A 26,350-nucleotide genomic window follows, 5' to 3' on the forward strand; every position below is an offset into this window, starting at 1 on the left:
TAGACCATAAACCTTTTCAGGCAGCCATATATTTTGTGTACTGCACCTAATACCATGTACTTTTATATGGCTACAGTAATAAATATTAAACAATAATACAACTTTCTAAAAAAATTAGTTCACAGATTTGGGCCTAAAGACACTCAGAATAACTTACTTCAAAATGCACAGTAATAAAAATATGCTCAAACTGTTCCTCCTCAAAACATATTTTGTGTTTTATTTCACTTTTTTTAAATCAATGCACCAAAGATCAATGAATGTAGACAAATCATTTTATTATTTAATGCACACTTGGTATTTGCAACACAATCAAAGAGAAACAAATTAAGTTTGCAAAGCAAGATAAACACTATAGGTTGAATACATTTTAAACACATCATTTCTGTCATCTCTGTATTAACAGACAGCGACATCTCAGTGAGGACATTAACTTCATCTTCTTTATACTGCTAGTAACAGAATAAAACTGTACAACATTATTATATTTTAAATGATCCAGCATGTCACAATAAAACAGGCTTAATTTATTAAATAGAAATAATTGGTGTGTGTAAATATGTAACTCACTTTTTAAGACAAAACAAAACTAGCTTTGAGTTAGTAATATAAGGCATTAGATGATTTCTCCACAATGAATCCAATTTATAAATACAGGGATAACTTTCCATTTTTCTGTGTGTACAACTTACACTATAAGTGCATATTAAGTGGTACAAATCAAAGTTATTTGAATAAGAAAGAGTCAAGTATCTGGGTCTGAGCTGTGTCTGAAGATGGTACATTTAACAGCATATACACAACAGAGACCTTTGAGTTAAACATACAGAGAAGATGCGGTAATCTGAACACAAATGGTATACTAATAACATACCTTCAGTTTACTATTGATTAAGCAGAACACAAAACACAGAGGGAAAAAGACATCATTCTGCACTGTAATCAAGTACTTGTATAAGTATTTAAAATGCACAAGTCTCAGAGGGAAACATTAAAAACAAATATAAAGATGCTAAGGTAAATATCGCTCGTATACTGAAGGAGATGCACCAAAGGGAAAATGGGGTTAATACTGAATGTGTATGACTTATGGAATGACAACCTGGAGAACAAATTTGGGAATGGTACCTACAGACACAGCTCTTAGAATATTGACTATATTTGGGACTGCAACCGTACAAAATAAGTGGATGTTAGCTTCCTGTGCCCATGTAACCAACAGCAGAAAACAGTCCTTACGAACACCTCCATGAACCTACTCTCTCCACCATCACCTCCTGCTTTTGGCCTTGCTAACCACCCTCTTCGCCATGACTTAATTATATTCTTATTAGCTTTCCTAATTTAAACTTTCTGAAGTCTATTTTCCCAAAGGATCTCAGCTAGGAATTTGTATAGTGTATGATTTGTATGTTCACACTAGCATTTCATACATTAGAGCTTGAATCACCATTATGAGATGAAAATAACCTCAGTTTGGACAGCTTTTGGAGGCAGTAGTGAGAGGGAAGTAACGGAGGTATTTAGAAGTTAGGGAGCCTTAAAACACAATCAAAAGGGGCTGTCCTGGTTTCTGATCACCCAAATTAAGACATGTGCCCAATAAACATGATCCCACCTGCGTCTTGCTATTCTCTCACTGAAGTTTACCATCCTGTCCCTTCCACTGGTTTTAACACCTAACTTGGTAGGGTAAAGGGATTTAAAACACTTGACTATTAGGAAAAAAAAAGTTTTCTACTTTTAGCCATGCCATTTTATAAGGAGCAATCAGATAGAGTTCAATCAACAGAACAGAGAAAGCGGTGGCCATTGGTGAAAGCAAGAGGAGCAAGGGGGCTAATGAGGAGCATCAAGGGATAAGCAATCTCTTACCCTCAACCCACGCGTGTTAGGATAGCCTGACTATAGTTCAGGAAGCTAGCTTCCAACAGAGGTGCTATATGGCCTACATGGACTTCATGTCCTCAATTTAAGATTGATCTTCTGATCCAAACTACCCTTTGGAGTAACCTATCCATCCAGAGTAAAGGGACCCTAGGAGACTAATTTCCTAACTTTCGTACCTACCCATGCTATTTATAAATTTGATAATTCAAATACCCTCCAGCTATAAACACATGCTTAGAAGCAGTTACCCCTTTTTTCCTTCTCAGTCTGTTATTAAAAAAGGCATTGCTTGCTTCTAGTGCTTACTGGCATAGCACACACAGCAAAACTATTACACATAGTGTTTGGAACAGTTCTCTCTATTGCTGTTCTTCTACCTTTTATATAAATTAGTCCTTTCAAAAGGTAAAACAGTAACAGTTTGTTATGACATTACTCAAACTCTATTGTTGAGCATATTATTAAATCATAAATACTGTGCAAGCGTCCCATTGCTGGCTATCGGGGGGGGGGGGGGGGTGACAGAGGTATTTAAGTGATTTCAGGTGCTGAGTTCAGGCATTTAGCTTGGAGGCCTGGAGGTGCCAATCCTTCTCACCCCCACACAGGAATAAATGTGAGCAGGCCATTTCCCCAGGCAACTGCACATGCCTCAGCTGACTATTAGAAGATCCACTTGTAGAGACAAGGCCAGCCTCTATACACCCTGACTCTTCTACCTGCCTTTTAAAGTGGATTATAAAAAGCCGTAAGTTTCTAAAGAGCTGTAGTGTTTTTGTGTTCACTAAGAACTAGAATGTGATCATCAAACCCATTTCACTAAGATGGCTCAAGGGACAGATGGTAATTAGGACTTGTCTATACTTAAAAGTTAAATCAAAAAGTGCAAGGTCTCCCTGTGGACACACTAAACTCCTGATTATTTTAATTCACTTTCAGTAACTATTCCAAAATAAATCTGAGTATAGACAAGCCACTACTTTCCAAATCACAACCAAACAGCTATTTTTAATTTGCCTCTGTTCATTTCAGAACAGTGCATATGGTGCAGAAGTGTGCTGCACTGCACTGAAGAAAATAAATCTAGAGAGACGAATGTCCCATACAGAGAACTCATCTCTGGACAGTAAGCAGAGAATTGTACTATTTGACAGCAAAGCAGTCTTTAGTAAAAAGCTCTTGACAATTGTATAATTGTAAATAAATACACAAAAGACGGTAAATTCACCACAGCTATACACAGTACCTCCCTAAAATTCTGACAGTTCAGTGTTCCATAACTTTGTCCTGTTTCTCAGCTGAATTCAAATTTTCATGTTTTGACATGATAAATAATCAACCACTACACTCGGTTTCCAATAGAGTAAGCAGAAAAAAATGGCACCTAAGCTATGGTGATCCTGACTTATAAGATCCATGGAAACAAATGCTAAAAATAAAAACATGCAAACTTAACAGTTCCTAACATAGATGATTTTACTCAGTTTTTAAACAGAAACTATTGTTGGTACACAAAAATAAGGATTGTTATCTTAATCCATGGTCTAACTTTCAGACTTCACAGTGACAATCCTACTGTAAAATAATCTGGTGTGTTTTGTGCATTACAAAACTGTACGTTGGAAACATTACCAAATTCTTATATTAACAACAGTTACATTTAGGTTTTCCTAAGCTAAGAAAAATATTGCTTCTCATTAAAAAAGCAAATGAACATGATTCAAGTTTCTTAAAATAGGTATTCTCCCCATGCCCCATCATCTTCAGCAATCAGTATACTGAAGCAAATAAAACAATCAAAGGGCAGATCTCAGGCTACCATTTTTATCTCACAACTGCAAAGTTTATTTGTCCTCCAAAAAGAACCAATTACAAAAATCCTAACCAATTAACAGTCTGTGTGTGCGCACACAAGCACATGTGCACAAAATCATTTCAGATTTTAGTAAAGATACAGGTTGGCAGAGCTGGGTGAAGAAAAAAGCCTATTTTTATGTAGTTCTTACAAAATGAAACAAAGGTGAGAGACATCAGAAATTACTGCACAAACATGTACATGAAAGCTCAATAATAGGAGTGCCCAAATGCTAAATCTTGACTTTATAAAGAAATGTTATATGAAATGTATGGGAGAAACTAAATTTCTGGGAAAGAGAACAGCTGATTTAGGGCAATGCATTTCTTTCTTCATGTCTGCAAGTAGCGCTCGCCACTTGCTCATGAAATTTCATAGCTGCTCCCCTAGAAGTTTCCCTTGCTTTATTTCCCAGCTTTCTCAGCATTTGGTATTTCCTTAGTATTCAAGAAAAAAAGACAGAACTTTCAAATAGTTAAGGTTTGGGAGAAGGGGTTGGTTGGTTGTAGAAAAAAGTAACAAAAAGTGGAAGAAAAACTTCATTCCTCACAAAAGATCCTCTCCAGCTTGGGATGTCTCTCATAACACTGCCATTTATCATTATTAAGTGAAAACAAGACAGGAGAAAACTACAGCTACACAACTTAAACTGAAGTAATAGTACTTTGTCCACTAGCTAAACGAAAAGATTCTACCATTATCTCCTATTAATGAGGTTGACTCTTCTTAAAAAGAGCCACCTCTTGCCCAGGCCCTTCTTTGAAGATCCTTAGGATCTGTAACACATGCAAGACTCATGCCTTAGCTTTTCTTAAGTGGCAGTTATCAGAATTTGTCCTACGTGTGGTAATATTTTCTAATAAAGAGCCCTTCCATTTTCAAGTCAGAAACCTAAAACCATAGCAATTACCATCAAGGTAAAACACTTTTTTGGGGGGAAAGGTGTCAATTGTGTCTAACACAGCATGTACAGATGCATTAAACCTGACATCTTTTAACACAGTAATTCCAAAAGCTACAACTTATACAATCATTGCAAAAGAGTAATAATGAACATACAAAACAACCCCCCGTCCCCATCCACACATATACTTTTTATAATAAAATGCTACATTTCATCTAGATTTTGTAATCCTGCAGATGTGATGTGGAAAACTTACCCTATGAAATGTAATAAATACATACAGTAAGAACCAGGACTAAACAGAGTTTCCACATATGTACAACGGGTAACATTTCTGATGACAGAAGAGCAGTTAAATTAGGTATAGTCTTAATTACAGCAATCTGAAAGATTATTAAAATAGCTGCACTATATCATGATTTTCAATTAGTTTCATGCATTTTTGCAGAACTATACATATAGCCAGTTGGGCGCATGAGATTTTAAAACAAGCAAAGAGGATGCAGCTCATTAAAAAGAAAAAAACCCTACACTACAGGCATTTGCAAGGGCCTCAAGGGCAGATCCTGGCATTTAAATAAGTGACTTTCAAATTGTCATCATCTCTTTAATTGGCTTCTTTCTGGATGGAATTTGGAGGGTTTTGTTTGGTTAAGGTTTTGGGGTGGAAGTTGTTATAGTCTTGCTTTTTTGCTATTTCAAGGCAGGTGGTATTGACACTGGGTGGAATTAATCTCAGTTTAGTATTCTAATGTTAAGTATTTAATCTGAGCTAAATCACAGTTTCCACAGTATCCAGAGAGGCAATCCAGAAAATGATTCACTCTGTTTTTCTTAGATATCTATCTTAGGATGAGATGAATAACTCTGGAGGTGCCCAGCTCCTTCGAAGAGTAACAGAGCGATCCAACAGCTTAAACTAGATGTCTAACTTTCAGATAGCTAACATGCAATGCAACACATTTCACTCACTACTTACCATGATTACTGGACATCATCTATCTAGAAAAGCTGGCATGAGAGTCCCAAGGAAAGAATCAGGCAGTAAATACAAGCATTTTCCCTCCTTTTGTCTGAAATTGTGCTTCTAAGCACAAGCTTAAGGTCCAAACTCCTATGAAAACCTGTTCTTCCATTTAAGATCTGTTCACTAATGTGAGTAATCATGTGCATAACTTAAGAGAAAAGTCCCACTCATTTTTATAGAGCTATTTAGTCAGACAGTTCAGGATTACAAATACAAGCAAGTATGTTATTGAATTGAAGCCTTCAAGAATTGGGAAGATGTCTTAAGTGGTAAAATTTGAACACTGATTTTTAAAATGAGCAAATATAATGTCATATTTACCTATATGAGATCCCATGCCAACTACACACACATAGTAAAGAAGTCTCCCCTTAGTTTAAGGGCACGGGCTCTTCACAGCAAGCCTTTTTCTTCTACGTCTATTTTTTTTTTAACATCTATTGCCAAAGCACATTGTCTACAATGCTTAAGAAAGAGGACAAAATAAAAAATGGAATATCCTTAAAAGCAGTATTTAGGTAACGTGGCTGAGCGACGGTCTACTGTGGGACATGATGACCAAGTTCCAGGATAATTAAAATTCTTTAGCTGATTTAGCATCACTCATTTTGGATTAAACAAAACTTGAGAAAAATTCCATCTAAAGGACTGTTTCACATAGACACAATCCACAGTAGTTAAACTCTGCATTCACACTCTATGATACCCTGTAATATCTTTCACATGTAGAGGAACGAAAAGGCACTTCAGAAAGCAACACAGGAGAACCAGTACACCTACTGCCCTGGCTTTTCCTGTTGCATGGACAGATAAGAACTCAGTCTCCAGATACAGTAAAACAACATTTTAGAATAAAATTGCTAAGAAACACCTTTTGCTATCATAGTTACTCCACAAAAGTAATTACTACATGAAAATGTTGAGATTTATACATATATATGTATAAATATATACATATATACATATACATATATATGTATAAAAATTCACACATATGTATAAATATTTATACATATACCATACATGCATGTATATATATATATGTACAAAATAACAGAACTAAAAAGACAGTGACCTATTCTTGCTTCTTTAAAATGTACAAGGAAGGTCTAAAAGTTTTTTTTTTTTTTTAATCTTGAAATATCAGGAATGTCAAGCCTGGTCTCTCCTGTCTTTGCTGGAAGACTTCTTGGAGGTATAAAGCCACAGGTAAAACAGTTGTCTCTTCCCCGAAATATTTTTCAGCTATTTGAATTAATGACACATTAGCAATAGCTAAGTTTTAAATAGTACAAATAAAAAGCAAGTTTCAATTAATCCTAAAGTGTGATCTTTCGAGTTACAATACAGAATTCCTGACAAACAGAATTTCAAACAGAAGGCACAAAATAACAAATACTTTAGAATGAACAATGAAATGTCAATTTAAACCTCCTTTATACTTCTTAAACAGCAATACAGAATTATATCCTTTACACACACATGACTGTAAATGTACATTTTTTAATGCAGTTCACTGATGCTGTAGAAGTAAACTAACTATTCACCTACTTTACCAGTTTGAAGGCACAATGGATATCGCTTCATCCACATCCCATTACTATTTAGAGTGAAAAACCAACAAGAAGCATCTTTAAGAAAAAAGGAGATAAAAATACAGATGCACCCTGAGAAGTGAAATTTCACAACAAAAAAAACCCCACATTTATTGTAAAATATCGGTATTTGTAAACTCCCATTGTCTGAACCTGTATTGTCTTATAACTAGGACAATAATGTTTAATCCTCAGTCACTATGAATAATATTACTTCTAGATAAAAATAATATTAAAAGTTAAGTTCCCAGAAACATAAACCAATCTACACCTGACTGAAAGAAATGAGGTCTTGCACAGAATCACACCAAAGCTGACATCTGTCAGTGAGGAAGAAAAAAAAATCTAAATTTAAAAATTTTTAAGGATCTCCACGTTTCTGGGGAAAAAAAATGGAATGGCATAACCTAGCTGGAAATCCCGTAGTGCCATCTGTATGGAAAGAAGGGGGGGGGGGGATAAAAAAAAGACATCTGTGCATGCCCTTCTTTGGATCTGGAATTCTCAAAAGATTCTGTAAATTTTAAAATCAGAAAAAAAGGTCTTTTTATAAAAATCAGGTAAGTGTTCTGTAGCTGTCTCATGACATGGTTTATAAAGTTTTGGCACTAGCACAAAGAGTTCAGAGCATTCATTCAAGAGTCAGAGACTGCCAAATCCTCAATGATTCGTAGCACTCCTCTACTAGTGGATGGTTATTTACTGAAGTATTATACTGATGTATAAACTGAAGTATTCTTTGCCAGTGATCTTCGGCGTAATAAGGTACTTCTGCTAGACAAAACATTTTGCCTTTTCTTCCTGTAGGTAATCAGAAATATGTGGGTCCAGTATTTCTGCCTTGATGGCAATTTCAAATGACAGGTGATGTTTCATGGTCCACATTCACCAACATACAGCTAAAAATGTACAGTTACAAACTCAAGCTGTAAATAGCAACATACTCTTGCAGTGGTTATCGAGGGGGGGGAAAAAAAAGAGGAAAATTTCATCCAAGGAAGTGCAAGAGGAAGAGGAAGAAAGCTCTGGAATTCCTCCATCAACACAGCCTTCCTTCTCCAAAGGCTAAACAGTGTTGAGAGAGAGAGAGTCCAACAGTACCTGGAGCTATCACCTCTCTTGGAAAGAACAGGAAACAAAACAAATACCTTAAACTAGTAAGTTACCAAATCATATTGCCCTTGTTTCACAAACAGTGTATTTTCATTGCTATTTTACTGAACAAAAATGTTTGCTTTTACACTTGACAGCAGATTTGATTCCAATAAAAGGGACAGTTGCCAATGCATTATCGTAAGTACTGATTTTTATGGTACTTTGCATGATAAGCAGATGTATCAACACAATCTTGACCATGAGAGAAATTTGAGAAGAAAATTGTTATGGAGTTTTCTACAAATTATCAGTTATGACACTAAGTACCTGGCTCAAACTTTATATCCAATACCAAGAAGCAGCTGGTAATTTTCTCTTTCCTTTCTGCTATAAGTTCAGGTGGAAGGTTCTTGCATTTATCTGTTGTGTCGCTTAGGCTGGACTGTAAAACATCACTATATCTATTTCAGGTGGAGGAAGGGAGAAAAATGTATCACATATAAGCCATTGCCAATAAATTGAAGAAGAAAAAATGTCTTTTCAATCCATTCTTATACAAGCTTAAATAGTTTTTTCGAACAGCTAATTAGAGGCCAATAATAAGATCTTACACTGCAGGCCAAATTAAAATGCTACAGTGTATATATATATTTGTGTGTGTTTATATATGCATGTGTACACACACATATATATAAATAAATAAAAGGAAACACCCATCTTTCTCTTACAGCTAAATATTTAACTTTTGCTTTGATAATTTATTGTCTAGAACACCCTACAAAGGGACATATAAGAATACATTTTTAATTTTCCTCTCATTAAAGCCATACATGTCTACTACTTAAAACATGCAATGCCACCAATTAACAAGGAGTAAAACAATTACTAGGTACAATATCAACTCTTTAGGAAATGCATAATGTATTTAAATATATTTTTACCCATTTTGTGCAGATAATTAATACTTTCCACTATTTCATAGGGGATTTATGTTCTTCTTTAAAAAATCAGCACAAATTCACAGGAAACAACTCTGTCAAATGAATTCCATAGCAGCATATGTAGTGAGTTACTGGGTGAAACTCTTTTTTATGAACACATTAGGAAAGTTGGCATTCAGTTCTAGGACAACTCTATTATCAATCTGTGAACAGAAGGACACATCGAGTAAAGAAAGATCTTTACAAGACTCCAGCAATTTTCTTAAAGATGCAGGGCTTACCATCCTCGTTCCTGTTCAAAAACAAAAAAAGAAAGAAAATAACTTTTAAAGTTAATGAGAATAGAGTCTCTTTTCTTTTCCTTTTTTTTTCAAAGTTGCTAATACTGCATCATGAAAAAAATGCTAGTATAACCTAAATTTTCTATAAATAATTTCAATTAGATTTAAAATGAAAAGCTTTTCTCAGAGACAGTCTTTGCAGGATCTTGCCTTTAAAAAGCCTGTTGTATTTTCCCAGCCCAACTGTGTAAGTAACCCCATCAGTTTCTACTTGAGAGAAACTTCACAATTTCAAGGGGAATTTCTAACTACAGAAGCCGACCCCAAGCACCAAAAGCCACAAGACTTCTCAGTGATGAGATTCTGGCCTTTGGCAACAAGCAACATAGTATGCTGCCCTCCTAGTCTCACGACTTCTCTGCTGACTGTAACAGCGTATGTGCTGTGCAAGCCACTATGGACTACTCCAACTGCAAATAAATCAGCAAGACTTCTGTAGAAGCCAGATTAGGGCTCTAACGTGAGGACAGGCATTACACACATGCAGGAGTAACTCTCAAAGGACTGTCAGCCCTTCCTATACATACTAACTGCAAGAGGGAACACTTAATGCTATTTGCCTCTACTAAAAATGCATCTGAACTCCTGACTCCTGTCGTACAGGGCCAGGTCAAGCATGGCATTTAGTCAGAAATTGAAAACAACAGGCATTATACGCATACGCACACGCTTCCATTACAGGTGATGGAGGCCTAGTCAGTACAATTGATGGCGCATAGCACACGATTCAGCAGACACCAGGGAATGATGCAATTACTTAGAGAGCCACCTCGCGCCCCTTGGGATTTCTTAGGCCATGCGGGACATCCAGGCAGAGCCAGCCGATATGACACAGGAGCCACGGGGGACCCCTGCCCTAGTGGAACAGCAGCTGGAAGGCAGCCAGGTTACTCGGGCAAGCGAATCAAGCCCTGACATCGAAGGTGCGCTAAACTGCTAATCAGCCCCTGACTAAAAAGTTTACATGCTCAACATGTAGACACCTACTTGTAGACACGTCAATTTAGATATCAGTCTTGAACTGAATCTCACTCCAAGAAGCCATCTAGGCCAGTATTTTGTCTTTGGCCAGGGCCAATAACACTTACAAAAGGAGAGGAAGAAACAGGATGTTTATAAACTTCCTCTCAACTGCCAGAAATGATCAGTTTAGGGATTTCTAAGCAATATTCCATGAATGCCTGCTACTTTCTAAACACATTTGTATTTATGGCCCCTTCACATGGGTTCCGCAGTTTAACTAAATATTATGTTTAAAAAACAAACAAAAGAAATCAGTCTTAAATCTGCCTGTTAACTTCATTGCCCCTTAATTTTTATTTCCTAAAGAAGCAGTGAAGATCATTCCCAATTCCCTTTCCCCACACCAATCAAGAGTTTATAGCCATCTCTTCGGTCCCCTCAAGGTTGTCTGTTTTCCAGACTCTTTTGTATCTCAGATAATCCTTGTTGCCTTGTCTCTGTACTTTCTAATTTAGTACTTTTGAAATGGGATAACCAGAACTATTTTATTCATTGTACTGAAAAAAAGGAAGTAATTCCCTCCTTTTCTTTCATAAGAAATCCCAATAGTTTATATGTCCTTTGGAGTGCTGCTGAGCAATGAGCTGATGTTTTCAAAAAAACTACCTGCAGCATCTCCAGGATCTATTTCCTTCACAATAATAACTACTATAAAGCCACTCCCTTCATATGCTTAGTTAATGTTATTTTTGTCCCATGTGATGACTTTGCTCTTACCAAGAGAGCAGTCTGTCTGCTGCATTTTATCACCTGGCTACTCAGTGCCACAGAATCATTTTGCAATTCTTTGGTGTTAAGTTCTTCAGCCTTAGATTTTTCTATCCTCAATACTTGCACAACATCAGCAACCTCTGTTATATCATTATTCATTCATTCGTCTAGACTACATTAGTCAGTACCTACCCTAGGACAAATCCGTGGTGACCACACTAGTGACCTAACTTCACTGTGAAAACAGACAATATATTCTTACCCTCTGTTGTCTATCTTTGAAACACTCATTATAATCCAGGAGAAGATAGCCAAGCTCTTTTAAAAGCAGCTTTTAGTGAGAGATCTTGGTAAAAGCTTTTGAAAATCCAATCCTATATAGCCTAGATCAGTGTTATTCCCATCTTCCTCAATTACACCAAGGAATTTTAAAAGATTTGAGAGGAAAAATTATTCTCACAGGGATGGAGCTCTCCTTCCAAATATCTTAACACTCTTCATGCACATTGATTCATTCTTTCTTATGGTTGCAACCAGTTTACACCAGACAATTTTGTTTTGTAGTGTTTAGGATCATCACTGCACTCCTTACAAAAGCTTGTGCCACATTTGTCACTCTTCATGCCTCCAGTGCGGAGGTGAATTAAAGTGACGAATCACACACCAGAAGTAAGATTTCAACAGCCTTGTATTTGAGCTCATTTAGAACTCCTGCATGAATACCATTTAGACCTAGTAATTTATTATTGTTCAATGTATTGATTTGTTCAAAAGCTTCCTGTATTGGCATTCCAATTTAAGGCAGCTTTGCAGGCTAATCTCCTGGAAAGAATGGCTTTGATGTGGCAGCCTACTTGATCTCCCCTGCAGTGAACCCTAATGGACAGACAAGTTTTCCTGCAATGGCCTTCTCATAACTGAGTGATCCTTTACACCTTGACCACCTACCAGCCTCAGTAACTCTTCTGTAAACTTCTTGTATCTAACATTTGAAATACAGTTTTAGCATTTACCATTAACCAGTGGTTTCCTAATACTTCATTCTGCCTTGCTGCAATTTTGTTTCACTTCCTAGAGTTCATTTTCCTATTTTCCATCTTTAAATAACACTCATTTCCAGAAGGATGTCTCTATTTTTAATAGTTTCCTGTACTCATCTGTGTAAGCAAAGTGGTTTCTAGGAGTGGTCTTCTTCACCTCTTCTATAGTAGGTTCTTGGATTAGTTGCTCTGAGACATCATTTAAATCATCTAAAAACAGTCTTTGTTATTATGCCCCCAAAATTTACCTCATCTGTATGGAGGTAATCAAGGCCTGACATTATTATTGTGATTTTTAACTACCTTAGCATTAAACAGTCACTGCTACCACAACAGTCAGGCAGTTGATATGATAGTCTCTGTGGCATACACAAAGATTCTGTGATGCATTTTAGTTTTTTCCTTCAGCTGACTCAAATTTTATTATAGTACTACAGTCCTACCAGTATGATCTGCTCTACCGTTCCCACTGAAATTCTAGGAATACAGTATGCTGCTCATTTTCCTTCCACTAACCCTTAGCATTGCTACTGTATCAGCACCTTCCTTAAAACTAGACAGTCATGTTTACCCATCACAGCTTTTAGACTTCAAGATCCAGCACCGCTAACAGAGGCAGCGAACAGACACAGCAGTCTGCACAGCAGTTTGCGCAGCAGGGCGCAAGAAGGCACCTTCGTTTCCAATCCTAGTAGTGTACACTTCCTCAGATATGGCCATGACACGCCGCAGAGCACATTCCCCAGTAGCTGTTGGAGTTGCTGCATCAGCTGTGTCACAAGCTTCGACCCAGACAGACCCTCTGACAACAGATGCAGCTCTACAGGTCTCAGGCTGCAGGAGTGCTTGGGGCCTCTCTATGAGGCCTGGGCTGATGGTCAGCTCTCCTGCAGAAGGTGTGCTGTTGTTGATGAGTTGTGCCGTCAGATAGAGGAGTTAGAGGATGAAGTCAGTAGGCTGTGTAGCATCCAAGAAGACGAGCAAGAGATAGACAGTATTCTCAGAGGCCATACACCTCCAAGAGTCCCAACCCCCCACAGCAGCAGAGTTGCTGGAGGGCTCTATGCCATGTGAAACAGTACATAACACTGTAGAAGAAGGCTGCAAACTGGTCACTTCTCATAGGAGAAGAAAGGCTCTTACTCCTCCTGAAGACTTGCAATTGAGGAACAGGTTTAGTGCCCTCCAGGCTGAGGAGCTGGGCACGGCTTCAAGGGAAGCAACTGGGCCAACAGATCCCGTGCCATGAGGGAATACACAGAAGAAGCGGCAAGTGATTGTTGTGGGTGACTCCCTGCTGCAGGGGATGGAGGAACCTATCTGCTGACCTGACCTCTTGTCTCAAGAGGTTTGTTGCCTGCCAGGAGCTCGAATACAAGATGTCATGGAAAGACTGCCAAGGCTTGTCCACATGTCAGACTATTACCCACTGCTGCTCTTCCATGTGGGCAGTAATGACACCAAGGGCAAATCAGAAACCATCAAACAGCATTTCAGAGCTCTAGGGATGGCGGTCAAGAGTCTGTGAGCCCAGGTCTTTTTCTCCTCCATCCTGCCAATGAGGGGGAAGGATAGCAGGAGGAGTAGACAGATTTTCCAAGATAACAACCGGCTGCACTGCTAATGTTGGCAACAGGGTTTTGGTTTCTATGACCATGGAACCCTGTCTGAAGATCGACAACCGATGGGGAGAGATGGGATACACCTCACTAAGCAGGGCACACGTCTTCACCAACAGGTTGGTCAGCCTGGTAAGGAGGGCTTTAAACTAGGTAAGATGGGGAAGAGTTACAGAGACAGGGTAGTCAGCAAAATGCAGCTCAAGTTGGGATGCCTCCAGCGGGTGCATGCAGCCAGGGAAGTGCATACAGGACATGACTATGGAGGATCCTCTTGCACCCCTCCTGGGAAACCTGCATGCTCGATTACCTCTCTGAAATGCCTGCACACCAATGCATGTAGCATGGGGAATAAACAGAAGAATTAAGAGATCTCTGTGAGGTCACAGGGCCATGATCTCATTGCAATCACAGAGACATGATGGGATAGCTCACATGACTGGAATGCTGTCATGGATGGCTATGTGCTTTTTAGGAAAGACAGGCCAGGAAGGCGAGGTGGTGGAGTTGCTCTTTATGAGAGAGCGCAACTGGAACGTATCAAGCTCTGCCTGGGGGTGAATGAAGAGCAAGTCAAGAGCTTACAGGTAAGGATTAAAGAGCAGGCTAACATGGGTGACACTGTTGTGGGTGTTTACTACAGGCCACCTGATCAGGAAGAGGAAGTCGATGAGGCCTTCTACAGACAGCTGGAAGTTGCCTCATGATCATAGGCCCTGGTTCTCATGTGGGACTTCAACCACCCTGATATCTGCTGGAAAGACAACACAGCTAGGCACAAACAGTCCAGGAAGTTCCTGCAGAGCACTGATGATAACTTTCTGACACAGGTGGTGTAGGAGCCAATGAGGAGAGGTGTGCTGCTAGACCTTGTACTAACAAACAAAGGAGGACTGGTTGGGGATGTGAAGGCTGGGGACAGCCTTGGATGCAGTGACCATAAGATGGCGGAGTTCAGGATCCTGTTAGGAGGAAGCAGGGTAAAAAGCAGGATCACAACCCCGGACCTCAGGAGAGCAAACTTTGGCCTCTTCAGGGACCTACTTGGAGGAATCCCATGGGTTAGGCCCCTAGAAGGAAGGGGGGGTCCAAGAGAGTTGGTTAATATTCACTTCCTCCAAGCTCAACACTGGTGCATCCCTATGAGTAAGAAGTCAAGCAAAGGGGGTAGGAGACCTGCATAGATGAGCAAGGAGCTCCTGGCAAAACTCAAACAGAAGAAGGAAGTATACAGAATATGGAAAAGCAGACAGGCCACTTGGGAGGAATATAGGAACACTGTCAGAGTATGCAGGGATGCAACAAGGAAGGCTAAGGCCCGCTGGGAATTAAATCTGGCAAAGCATGTCAAGGACAACAAGAAGGGCATCTTCAAATACATCAGCAGCAAAAGAAAGACTAGGAAAATCGTGGGCCTGCTGCTGAATGGGGCAGGGGCCCTGGTGACAAAGGATACAGAGAAGGCAGAGTTACTGAATGCCTTCTTTGCTTCAGTCTTTACTGCTAAGACCAGCCCTCAGGTATCCCAGACCCTGGAGACGAGAGAGAAAGTCTGGAGGAAGGCTTTCCCTTGGTTGGGGAGGATCGGGTTAGAGATCATTTAGGCAAACTTGACACCCACAAATCCATGGGCCCCGATGGGATGTGCCCACGAGTGGTGAGGGAGCTGGTGGATGTTATTGCTAGGCCACTCTCCACTATATTCGAAAGGTCATGCAGAACAGGACAGGTGCCTAAAGACTGGAAGAAAGCCAGTGTCACTCCAGTCTTCAAGAAGGGCAAGGAGGAGGACCCAGGAAACTACAGGCCAGTCAGCCTCACCTCCAGCCCCGGAAAGGTGATGGAACAGCTCATCCTGGATGTCATCTCTAAGCATATGGAGGAAAACAAGATGATCAGGAGTAGTCAGCATGGATTCACCAAGGGGAAGTCATGCTTAACCAATCTGATAGCTTTCTATGGTGGAATGACTGCCTGGGTAGATGAGGGGAGAGCAATGGATATTGTCTACCTTGACTTCCGCAAGGCTTTTGACACTGTCTCCCAAAACATCCTCATAGGTAAGCTCAGGAAGTGTGGGTTAGATGAGTGGACAGTGAGGTGGATTGAAAACAGGCTGAATGGCAGAGCTCAGAGGGTTATGATCAATGGCACAGAGTCTAGTTGGAGGCCTGTAGCTAGCAGTGTCCCCCAGGGTCAGTACTGGGTCCAGTCTTACTCAATTTATTCATCAATGACCTGGATGAAGGGACGGAGTGCACCCCCAGCAAGTTTGCTGATGATACAAAACTGAGAGGAGTGGCTGACACACCAGAAGGCTGTGCTGCTGTTCAGAGGGACCTGGACAGGCTGGAGGGTTGGGCAGAGAGGAACCTCATGAAGTACAACAAAGGCAAGTGCAGGGTCCTGCACCTAGGGAGGAATAACCCCAGGCACCAGTACAGGTTGGGGGTTGACCTGCTGGAAAGCAGCTGTGCAGAGAAGGACCTGGGAGTCCTGGTGGACAACAAGTTAACCATGAACCAGTAGTGGGTCCTTGTGGCCAAGAAGGCCAATGGTATCCTGGGGTGCACTAGGAAGAGTGTTGCCAGGAGGTCAAGGGAGGTGATCCTCCCCCTCTACTCAGCTCTGGTGAGGCCACATCTGGAGTACTCTGTCCAGTTCTGGGCTCCCCAGTACAAGAGAGACATGGCGCTACTGGAGAGAGACCAGTGGAGAGCTACCAAGATGGTTAGGGGACTGGACCATCTCTCTCATGAGGAAAGGCAGAGAGAACTGGGCCTGTTCAGCGTGGAGAAGAGAAGACTGAGAGGGGATCTTACCAATGTATACAAATATCTAAAGGGAGAGTGTCAAGAGGATGGGGCCAGAATATTTTCGGTGGTGCCCAGTGACAGGACAAGCGGCAATGGGCACAAACTAAAACACAGGAAGTTCCATTTGAATAGGAGGAAAAAATTCTTTCCTGTGAGGGTAACAGAGCACTGGAACAGGTTGCCCAGAGAGGTTGTGGAGAAAGTTAAAAAGAGCATCAACCCAGTTAGGGTTTGGTTACTCTGACCACTGGATAGCAAACAGTCTCCACAGCCTTACTTTTATTTATACAGCATACAATTAGTGATATATATTTCTTAAAAGCACATACAAAAGCATTTTAGAAGAGTAAATAATATAGCACATTTTCCTTTGTCTTTGAAAGACAGACAACACATCCTGTTACCTATAGGCACATTTTCCTAGATTTTGGAAGGGTTCGGACTTTTATTTACTACAGTTTTTCAGTTTGGACTAATTGCTCCTTTCTCAAAATAAATACATAACCAGTGTATTAACATCTGCCATTTATTTTTGTTGTTTAATTTGTTCCCTAGAATAATTCTCTGGTACTGCCTTCAAAAGGACGTTTCTGAGCAATGATTTGTTTACTAGAACGATTTTATGTGTTAGCTGTATATGATTTCATTCACATGCAACCATATATGCAGCACACCAACTCTAGGATTGTTAGGCAAACCTGTTCATGATGGTTCTGAAAATATCACCTCCAGAATATTCCTACAGCCCCAATTTCTAGGGCAAGGGATATTATTACATACTAAATAATACTTGAGAATATTCAAGTTAAAAGGTGTGCCTGCAGTAATTTCATTTAAACACACACTCTTAATAAACTCTCAACAAGGTACATACGAGAAAATTTCCAACTCCTGTACAGAAAGAACCCACACATGCAGCTAATGAAGTACAGACCCTGAAAATAACAAGCACTAGTCCCTCAAATGCTTACTTTTCCTTTCTTCCCCTAGATCAGCCAGACTAGCCTTTTATTCTTTATATTTTATTCAATCTATTGCACACTACTCAAATTCTAAATTGTAATGTGCTGCAGATTTTCCTGTTCAAATTGACTAACTACATGTGGATGTTCTCAAGAGAAAGCTGAAGATGTTGACAGCTGGCAAGGGGATAGTTGGGTTTTCTGTTGCTCAGGAAGATGTGGGAGGTGTTTTTGTAAGTAGATAGAGTATATTAATTCTGCACTAACACGGGTATCTACTTTTTTACTACTCTCTGTGCAGGACAGAGGCAGCTATGACTTTTAGGGAGAGAGATTAAGATGACTTATTCTTCATTCTTGACAGCAGCTGGTTGCTCGTATGCTCCTCATATGACATACGATAAAAGCTTTTGGCACCACCAATTCAGGCTCTCCTCTGACTCATCGCATTGCTCAACAAATCTGAAAATTAGCTTTTAACTACAGGCCTAGAGGTTTCCATTTAAATTTCTCCAGCACTAGATCACAGAATGGATAAGGCTGGAAGGAACCTCTGGAGATCATCTAGTCCAAACCCCCTGCTCAAGCAGGGTCACCTAGACTAGAGCACATTGCCCAGGACTGTGTACAGACAGCTTCTGAATATCTCCAAGGAAGGAGACTCCACAAACTCTCTGGGTAACCTGTTCCAGTGCTCTGTTGCTCTCACAGTAAAGAAGTTTTTTCTCATTTTAAGTTCTAACAATCGCACAGAGAAACCAATGTTGCACCATCAGCTCTGGTGACTATGTTGCAAGGTAAGACATTTTGATCCTTGCTTAGATCAAGGCCCAGTACATAGCAAAAAACTTCAGGCTTTTGCTGTTTTGCTGAAGCAAGAGAGGTTGCCTCACAACATGCACAGTTAACCCAGCAGCAAGCAGAAGCTGTCAATTTTACTTCCTCCAAATTCCCCCCAATATTTCTACACCCCTTACAACCCACATATAAGCCAAACATTTCATTACTCGGGAGACAGTGGGGGATATAACCTCTCCCTCATTCACATCATAGAGAAGACCCACTCTTCAAGGTTAGTCTTGCAAAACTGAGAACTGACCTCAGGTCTCTAACAGCTTCAGACCAAACCAAATAGCAGTCTTACCAGGAAAAGCCACTTGACTCAGGAATACTGTAAGCACCCAGGTGCTGAACAAATTCCTTTCGCATGTTCAGGTATTGTTTTTCCACATAAGTGTCAGCAAGATGTTAAACTGAATTCAAATGCGAAAGGAAGCGTGTGGCAACAAGCCTCCACTGCTGGCAGAAAAGCAACAGCACTAGCAGACTATCTGTAGGCTTAACACAACCAAACTATTCATTGCACAGCCTCTCTGGCATAGTGAAAGGTCAGACCAATTTGTAGGCAGACACAATGCCATTGTAATAGAAATGCATGAAAGTGGGTGATCAAGAGAACATACATGTTTTTCAAATACTTTATTCACTATGCGTTTTGGAAACTTGTCATATCTGACTAGGGAAATGTGCCCTCAAACTATCTACAAAACAGATTCCCTTAAATATAAGCAAAGCCCATTAACACCTGCAGACGCATATATCAAGCCTGAACAACTTGTACTAGGTGGAGTAAGTTTTCATCTGTTCATCCTCTTTCCCAATGGTTGTCAGAAGGTGACTTTCTTATTCAGAGATGAGTAAAAACATTTTTTATGGTAGAAGAGTATGTACTAGCTATATTGGAATGACAGTCTGAAGCCATACAGTAAATTTTTTGTAATGAGAAATGCTGATAGCCTTAAACGCACTTGGAACATTATTCAAGTTGAGAGCTCTCAGTTCTTTGCAGCATCTCTCTCAACCTAAATGTAGTGTTTTCATTAAAATTTTTAAATATTAAAAATGTGCAGTACAGCTTTCTTCCCTTTTTTAAAAAAATCTTCCTCTTTCAACTAAGCCAATAAAAATAACTCATAAAGTGCATAGGAACTTCTCCCACATCAATGTTCAGACTACTGCTGCAGTCCTACATTATTAAGAGAAAACCCCATCTTCCATTATAAAAAGAACAAATACAATATCGAGCAAAGCTACATTTCTCAAAGTCCTTACTTACAAGTATGAAGTATATTTGGTTTAGATTTCTAAAAATATTAGTAACTAGGGTTCAGAGGATTAGAATTTAAGATCTGCTTCTTTTTCTTTTTTTTTTTTTTTTTTTTTTTGCTCCTCCACGTTCTTCCCACCTGAGTGGAAAGTCCATTTAAATTTTTTTCTTAATTACTTTTTTCTCTTTCATGAGACAATTCACTTCTTGGTAAAAAGGACAAAGAAATTTAATACTGTTGCATCTATCTGTATCATGCAAAAGCAAAAATCTGTTCATTGATCATAAGACTCATGCTGTACTTTGTCACACTTCACACAAAGTAAATAAGCAACAATCAACAAAAGCAGAAACAAGCAGAAGAAATTGGATCATCTGATAGCCAAAAGTTAGTAAAAAGGATTTGAGTCAAAAAAATACTAGTGATTATAGAACTATTGGGGAAAAAAACCACACTCAATTCTCAGTTTAATCAATTAATACTAAACAGTCAAATTATATGGTTCACATAAATCCATTGAATTCTAAGTCAGAAACTCACTGTGGTGAATAGTATTTCCCAACCTTTTTTTCCTACGCTGAGCCATATTTTAAAGAAAGATTTATTCAAGAAAATGTCTGGAAGACAGTTTTATCTTGTGGACTCCCTTTTAACTGCAAGGCTTTTCAGACATAAGTAAGAAATATTCCAAAAGTCCTATGTTTTCTTACCCAATATATCCAGTTGCCGTAAATGAGTACAGTTAGCTGCAAGCTCTTCAATGTCTGTATCACACACAGACCTGTTGGCTGTAAGAAAGAGCTTTTGCAAGTTTGGGAGTTTACGTGCAAGGTTGGTGAAACAGCCTGTACTGCTCTGTAATGTAGGGCACCAGCCAAGATCAAGTTCTTCCAAAAGCTGGCATCCTGAAGCCAATTCTGCTATTCCACTTTCGGTTATGTTTTTACATCTCCACAAATCTAGACTGCGAAGCTTTTTGCATTTTGCTCCCATCATACTTGCTATAAGATCATAGTCTTCAATCTGCAAGGAAAACAAACACTCTGTCATGTATACCATCTTTTCCAGACATATATAGGTGTTACAAGAACTTGCCTGCTAACACACCTACAGATCTGTCTTAAGCATTTGTCATTTCTAAAGAGCTCGAAGAATTATGCCTTGTAGATTACAATGAGGTCTACTTTTAAAAAAGACAAAAGCAAAATATATTTTCTATCAATCACTGAATACAAATGCTTCCAAATTCGTTTAAGAAAAGGATCTGTGGAAATACAGGAAAAAGTCGGTTTTCTTTCAAAGCACCCTTTTTCGAACAGTTATTTTTCTTTCAAAAGATAATTATTTTATGGTGATAGGCACTGGAACCATAAGCATACATGCATTAAAGAATGCACATATTTCTGTTCTAGGTCGACTGGTTGCTACATCTCCTTACAAAAGCATTTCTAGTTACCTTGGGCAAGCCAAAAGCGCTGAAATAATGTCTCATTAAATAGGCAGCAGGGAATGAAATCCACTCTCAAAAAAACATAGGAAGACTAGGACTGTTGGAAAGATCAAGTCACATTGCTCCCCTTTCTCTGTCCCTGAGTCGAAGTAGGGAAGGCTGAGCAAATTCTGCTTTGTCACTTGCTTCCTGAACTTTTAGGAAATTCTACTAAGTCTCCCTAGTTATTACAGCTAGTGTGTCTATCACCAGAGACAAAAGCAAACTGGAATCCCACTACATATACCTCTGGCATATACACACAACACAGCTTAGCTGAGTTCCCTGCAGGAACTGCTATCCCTGTGTTTTCTTTCTTTAAATCAATGCATGCCCCCAGGAAGTCTATGACTAAAATGACTTTTGCAGAAAACATCTCTCTCTCATGTTTATTACTGTAGGATCATACGCAAATGTTGGCCTGCTAGGAATGATGATTCAGCTTGAACAAAAGTAAGTCCTGATAATCAGTTTTAGAAAGAAAAAGCCACTATATGCATAAAGAATGCCTGAGATTTTAGGAAAAGGTTGGAGTTCAAGAACAATGGAAAGCCTACAAGCTAAATTTTAGCCCTACTAAATTGGCATGCAACTAAGCCACATCCATTTTGAACTTTTACATGAAAACACAGTTTACTTTCTGACACAGTATCAACATAGCAGTTAACAGGTCTTTGTGCAACATAACTCCAGGTTGAGTTCCAAAGCAACTGTGTGTGTATACACACACACACAGAGTAGTCTAAGTACTCACCATGACACAGCTACCCAGACTGAGGTGCTGAAGCTCGGAACAGAAATTCAGGATACTGAGCAGCGCTGTTTGCTGCCATAGGGGAACACATCAGAAGGAAATATGGAAAGAGAAACAAAGAAGAGGTCAATTAGACATTAAAGGTTGTCACCACTTTTCCTGAAATACAGCTCAAAACTCAGCTACAGACACAGCAAATGCCACTTAAAAAATCCCTAAGTGCTCTAACTATTGATTATCTTAGAGTCACAGGAATCATTACAAACCTTTATGCAAGTCACTTTGAACGCTGTTTTTCATTGCCCTGAAGATACCTATATACCTATGACCTATGGGTTCATTTCCCAAGAAAAGCTGCAGGAAAAAGCGTGGCAAGTTCAAACAACAGGTAAGGCCAAATCATGGAGGGCTGGTGACAAACCAGGAGAACAGCAGAGGCTCTGACATTCTCTGCTCAGCCACAGCCTGATAGAGGTGCTAACAGAGCTGCACAGCATCAGGGCTGAGCTGGTGACTTCAATGTCAGAGGAGTCTCCATGCTGACAGGGATGCTGACAATCATTCAGCATCTGTCATGACTAGCATGCAGGCTGAAACACATATAGTGTATACCTGACAGTCATGTTTTTGCCATTTAACATGGTCATTCTTTTCAAAAAGTACCGCACGTTACTGAGGGAGCCTGAAATTATACTGGAACATCAAATGCAACGTACAAAACATTAAGTATATGGCTATTCTGTTCTATTTTCATATGACAAGGGAAATTTCAGTTTTTCAAAAAAACCTTGTGTTTCTAAGACATAGAAGAGACTCCATTGCATTGTCTGTAGTCATATTTTGTTTTACAGTTTGAAATATACTCAGTGCAAAAAGAAGAACTTCACCGTCTGGGATTCAAATTACAAATAACTGTGCATTATACTTAAAACATCCACCACTTTTTGAAAGATTTTGAAATCTATGAGAGCCTGAAAACTGGAGTAAGTTTCACAAAACATTAACAATAAAATCTGTGGATGTCTACAGGATATACAACAGTTTCTCTCAGAAAAAACAAAAAACAAGCTGTATACAAGGGAGAAAGTAATCTACTGCTAAAAAGCAGAAGCCCTAAGGGAACACTAGTCAACAATATTTGTATGCATGTATAGTATAATTCAAATAAAGCTAGTCATTTGTTTACTTGTTTTTAGAAAGTTTACAGTAAATGTTTCTCCTTAATTTTCTCAGTTTGTTATATTCTAATGAAACTCGGCAGGATCATGACCTTTTGTCATACCAGTGTGAAGAAGTATCTGATCCCTTGCACTGAAAGACTTGCAGCTACAGAACAGGGACATGGTGCAGAGTTTTCATGGACTCTTTTTTAAGATATCTAATTTAGGTGTCTCCTGGGAGAAATCAGAAATACCTAATGCTCAACTTTATATGGAAGCTCAGCTTCCAACTTTGCCTTCTGAGATTTGATTTCCCAAAGGCAGTCTAAAAGTAGAGGGTGTGAATAAGCCTTCCTCATGTACATCTTTACACAGGTCTTACAAAGCCGCTGGCTGTTTGCTTGCTTTACTCCATTTATGCTTTTAGAGATGAAGCATTAAAAAGTCATTACCAAAAAGGTAATACTCAGTAATACTTTAAATCTAGTAAATGTGTAAATATATTCACCTATACAATAAGCTTTAACTAAAGTACTTATTAAGCAAACACTTCATTTTGAGCATTAAACCTGAATAAGTGAGTAACTCCAATAAAATGAGACATGTATTCTACTCAGTGAAAGCTATGAGCTTTAGAATCTATTCAGGTGTCCAGATTAAAAGCAAAATCCCCAAACCCTTTGCTACACACCTTAAATATCAGAGCTAAAAAAAAAAAAAATCAGTCTCAAAAGACTGCACACACAATTCTAAATAGGATTCTGCAGGTATTCAGGTGTATCCTCAGGAAAATTAAATACTTTGATGTATTCCCCCATGTCCTTCAGTAATGGTTTTCAGTGTAGGGTTTAAACACTGGCCTGAAAGGACTGGAAGCAGCAACACTTATCTGCAATTGACACACAACGCAAGAGAGAATGGTCACTGAATAGACTGTAGGATGTAAGAGTAAATCAGTAAACTCCCTCCTTCAAAGAGGTACAATACATAGGAAGACTAGTATTTATAACTGTCTTGATCATGCAACTGAACTAATGTGTTAACTTGATCAGGGATTTTTGTATACCTCCCAGAATACCTTTTCCAGTCTCCCTCTAATTTCATGCAGTCAGTCCTTTACCTTTGAAAATGTGGGCTGAGTCCACATCTGTTTTCACTACCTATAAAACCCATAGCATTATTTTAAAAAAATCTTTTAAAAACAACCAAGAAGAGAATAAGCACAAGGAATCTGGATAATGAGAGGGGAGCCTGGTAGAACATCATGTCATACTGCCCCACAGCATCCCAAGTCAAGCCCAAGAGTAACAGCTACTTATTCAACATGAACTACATTGGATGTATTGATTTCTCTTCTGGGGTAGATTTGCCCATGAACAATAAATCAGATCTTTTCAGAAGCAGTGTCTGTTCTTCTTTAACTGAGGTAGTTTTTGCATAAGTCAAGAAAGGAAAAAAAAATGTTCTTTCAGCATGTCCAATTGTGCCTCAGTTGATTCAGAATCCAGGTGGTAAAGGACATCAAAATAGCAGGAGAGGATGGCAACTCACAGAATCCATATGCACTATATCTAGAAGGACTATCATTGTAATAACCTGTCTCTCTCTTTCAAGCCATATGTCTGTACAATTCATCTCTCTGATTTGCCTTCAATACAAGATGAGTGGTAAAACTCCTATTTAAGGAAAGCTTGGAGAAGTGCAAGGCAATCACCTGACCTTGAAGATGTAACTCAGGCCACAAACTTCAAAAGTTAGTGTGCTTTATAAGAGGAGCTAAGAGGCCACCTAAATTCTTGATCAACAAGCTTTAACCTGGAGAGAATCCATTTCACTTTCTCAGCCAAGCAGACACCATGAAATCAAAGACTACCCACATAACACTTTATTCTTCAGCCTAACAGCCAACACATGCACAGTCTGCAGATTTCTTGAGCAATGTCAATGCATTTTCCTTATACCAAGGGTAAGAAGTTTGGCTTCTATGGTGCTCCCCTTTGCACATACTCAAACTGTAGAAAGAAAAAAAAGTGGGAGATTTAAAAAAAGAACTGGAAGCAAATGTAATTTTTTTTTTTTTTAATAGAGTAATGCATAACATGGCCTCAGTGGTCCAAATTTCTTCTAGAACTCAGTTGAGTTGATCCTGCCTTGGAGAAGGGGGAGAGGAGATTAACTCAAAATATAACTCTGTGATTCCAAATGTGACAGGCGACAGTTCTGGCCCAAAACAAAAAACTTCAATTTTGTAATACGGGTCAGGGTAGAAAAGGTTTACACCCTGGGTATCAAGAGGGTGTATGCTTCAATTGAACAGCCACTACATAGGTAACTTGTATCCAATCTGTCTTTATGAAGAGCCTAGATCCAGGCAAAACCATCCAGATTTTAACCTTCGTGTTGCAAGAGTGCCCCTGGTTTGAAAAGACGACCCATCATCAGTGGAGAAACCAAATACCCAAACACAGTTAGTTAAACACATGTCAAGACTGAACTTCGCCTTTTTCCAGGATTTTTCACATTTATGATCCAGGAGGAAGTGCACAACATTTCTGATATCATATGATAAGCAAAACATCCAAGACAGCCTGAGCTCAATATCTTGTTGAACAGAAAAAAGCCTCTGTCTGTGGCAAATTAGGTCCAACTGTGAAAGAGGCATATTGAGTATTTGACAGTTTACTCACTGCAGTTGCACTGTAAAATATCCCAAGATTTAAAAGAAAACCTTTTTTTTTTAATAATACAAAAGACAGCTACCTCTGTACTATAAAAAAGTGCAAAAACAAGTGCACTACAGTGTGCCTCTAGAAGGTTAATAATAGAACTTAAGAAAAAAATGTTATAGGATTGGGACAAGGAAGAAACAGTTTGCCTTTTCTTAATACATAAACCTCCTTTTTAGATAGAAAGCTTGAAAACTGCTTTAAAAACTGTTAAAAATTGTTTCTATGCTGGGAACAAAGAACAAACTGCTCTTTCCCACTGCTTTCTCAGAACAGGATCTGACATAGGTTGGG

The 26,350-nt window shown here is 39.1% G+C and overlaps 1 protein-coding gene across 4 annotated transcripts in view; it reads right to left on the reverse strand.

Annotated features, from left to right (window-relative positions):
- Window positions 1–261: 261 nt before the first annotated feature.
- FBXL4 (F-box and leucine rich repeat protein 4) overlaps window positions 262–26,350 on the reverse strand; it is a 75,921-nt gene continuing 49,832 nt past the window's right edge. For 3 of the 4 annotated variants that reach the window (XM_064508808.1, XM_064508809.1, XM_026122123.2), the window contains exons 7-9: window positions 22,171–22,242; window positions 20,638–20,950; window positions 262–9,599 (exon numbers count right to left, since the gene is read on the reverse strand). In XM_064508808.1, coding sequence (XP_064364878.1) covers window positions 9,436–9,599; window positions 20,638–20,950; window positions 22,171–22,242 — 549 coding nt within the window. In that variant the 3' untranslated portion in view covers window positions 262–9,435. The remainder of the gene's footprint in view (window positions 9,600–20,637; window positions 20,951–22,170; window positions 22,243–26,350) is intronic. The other variant, XR_010388300.1, reaches the window with a different exon arrangement.

Source organism: Dromaius novaehollandiae, chromosome 3, assembly GCF_036370855.1.
Source record: "Dromaius novaehollandiae isolate bDroNov1 chromosome 3, bDroNov1.hap1, whole genome shotgun sequence".
In the NCBI taxonomy this organism is placed as follows: Eukaryota; Metazoa; Chordata; class Aves; order Casuariiformes; family Dromaiidae; genus Dromaius; species Dromaius novaehollandiae.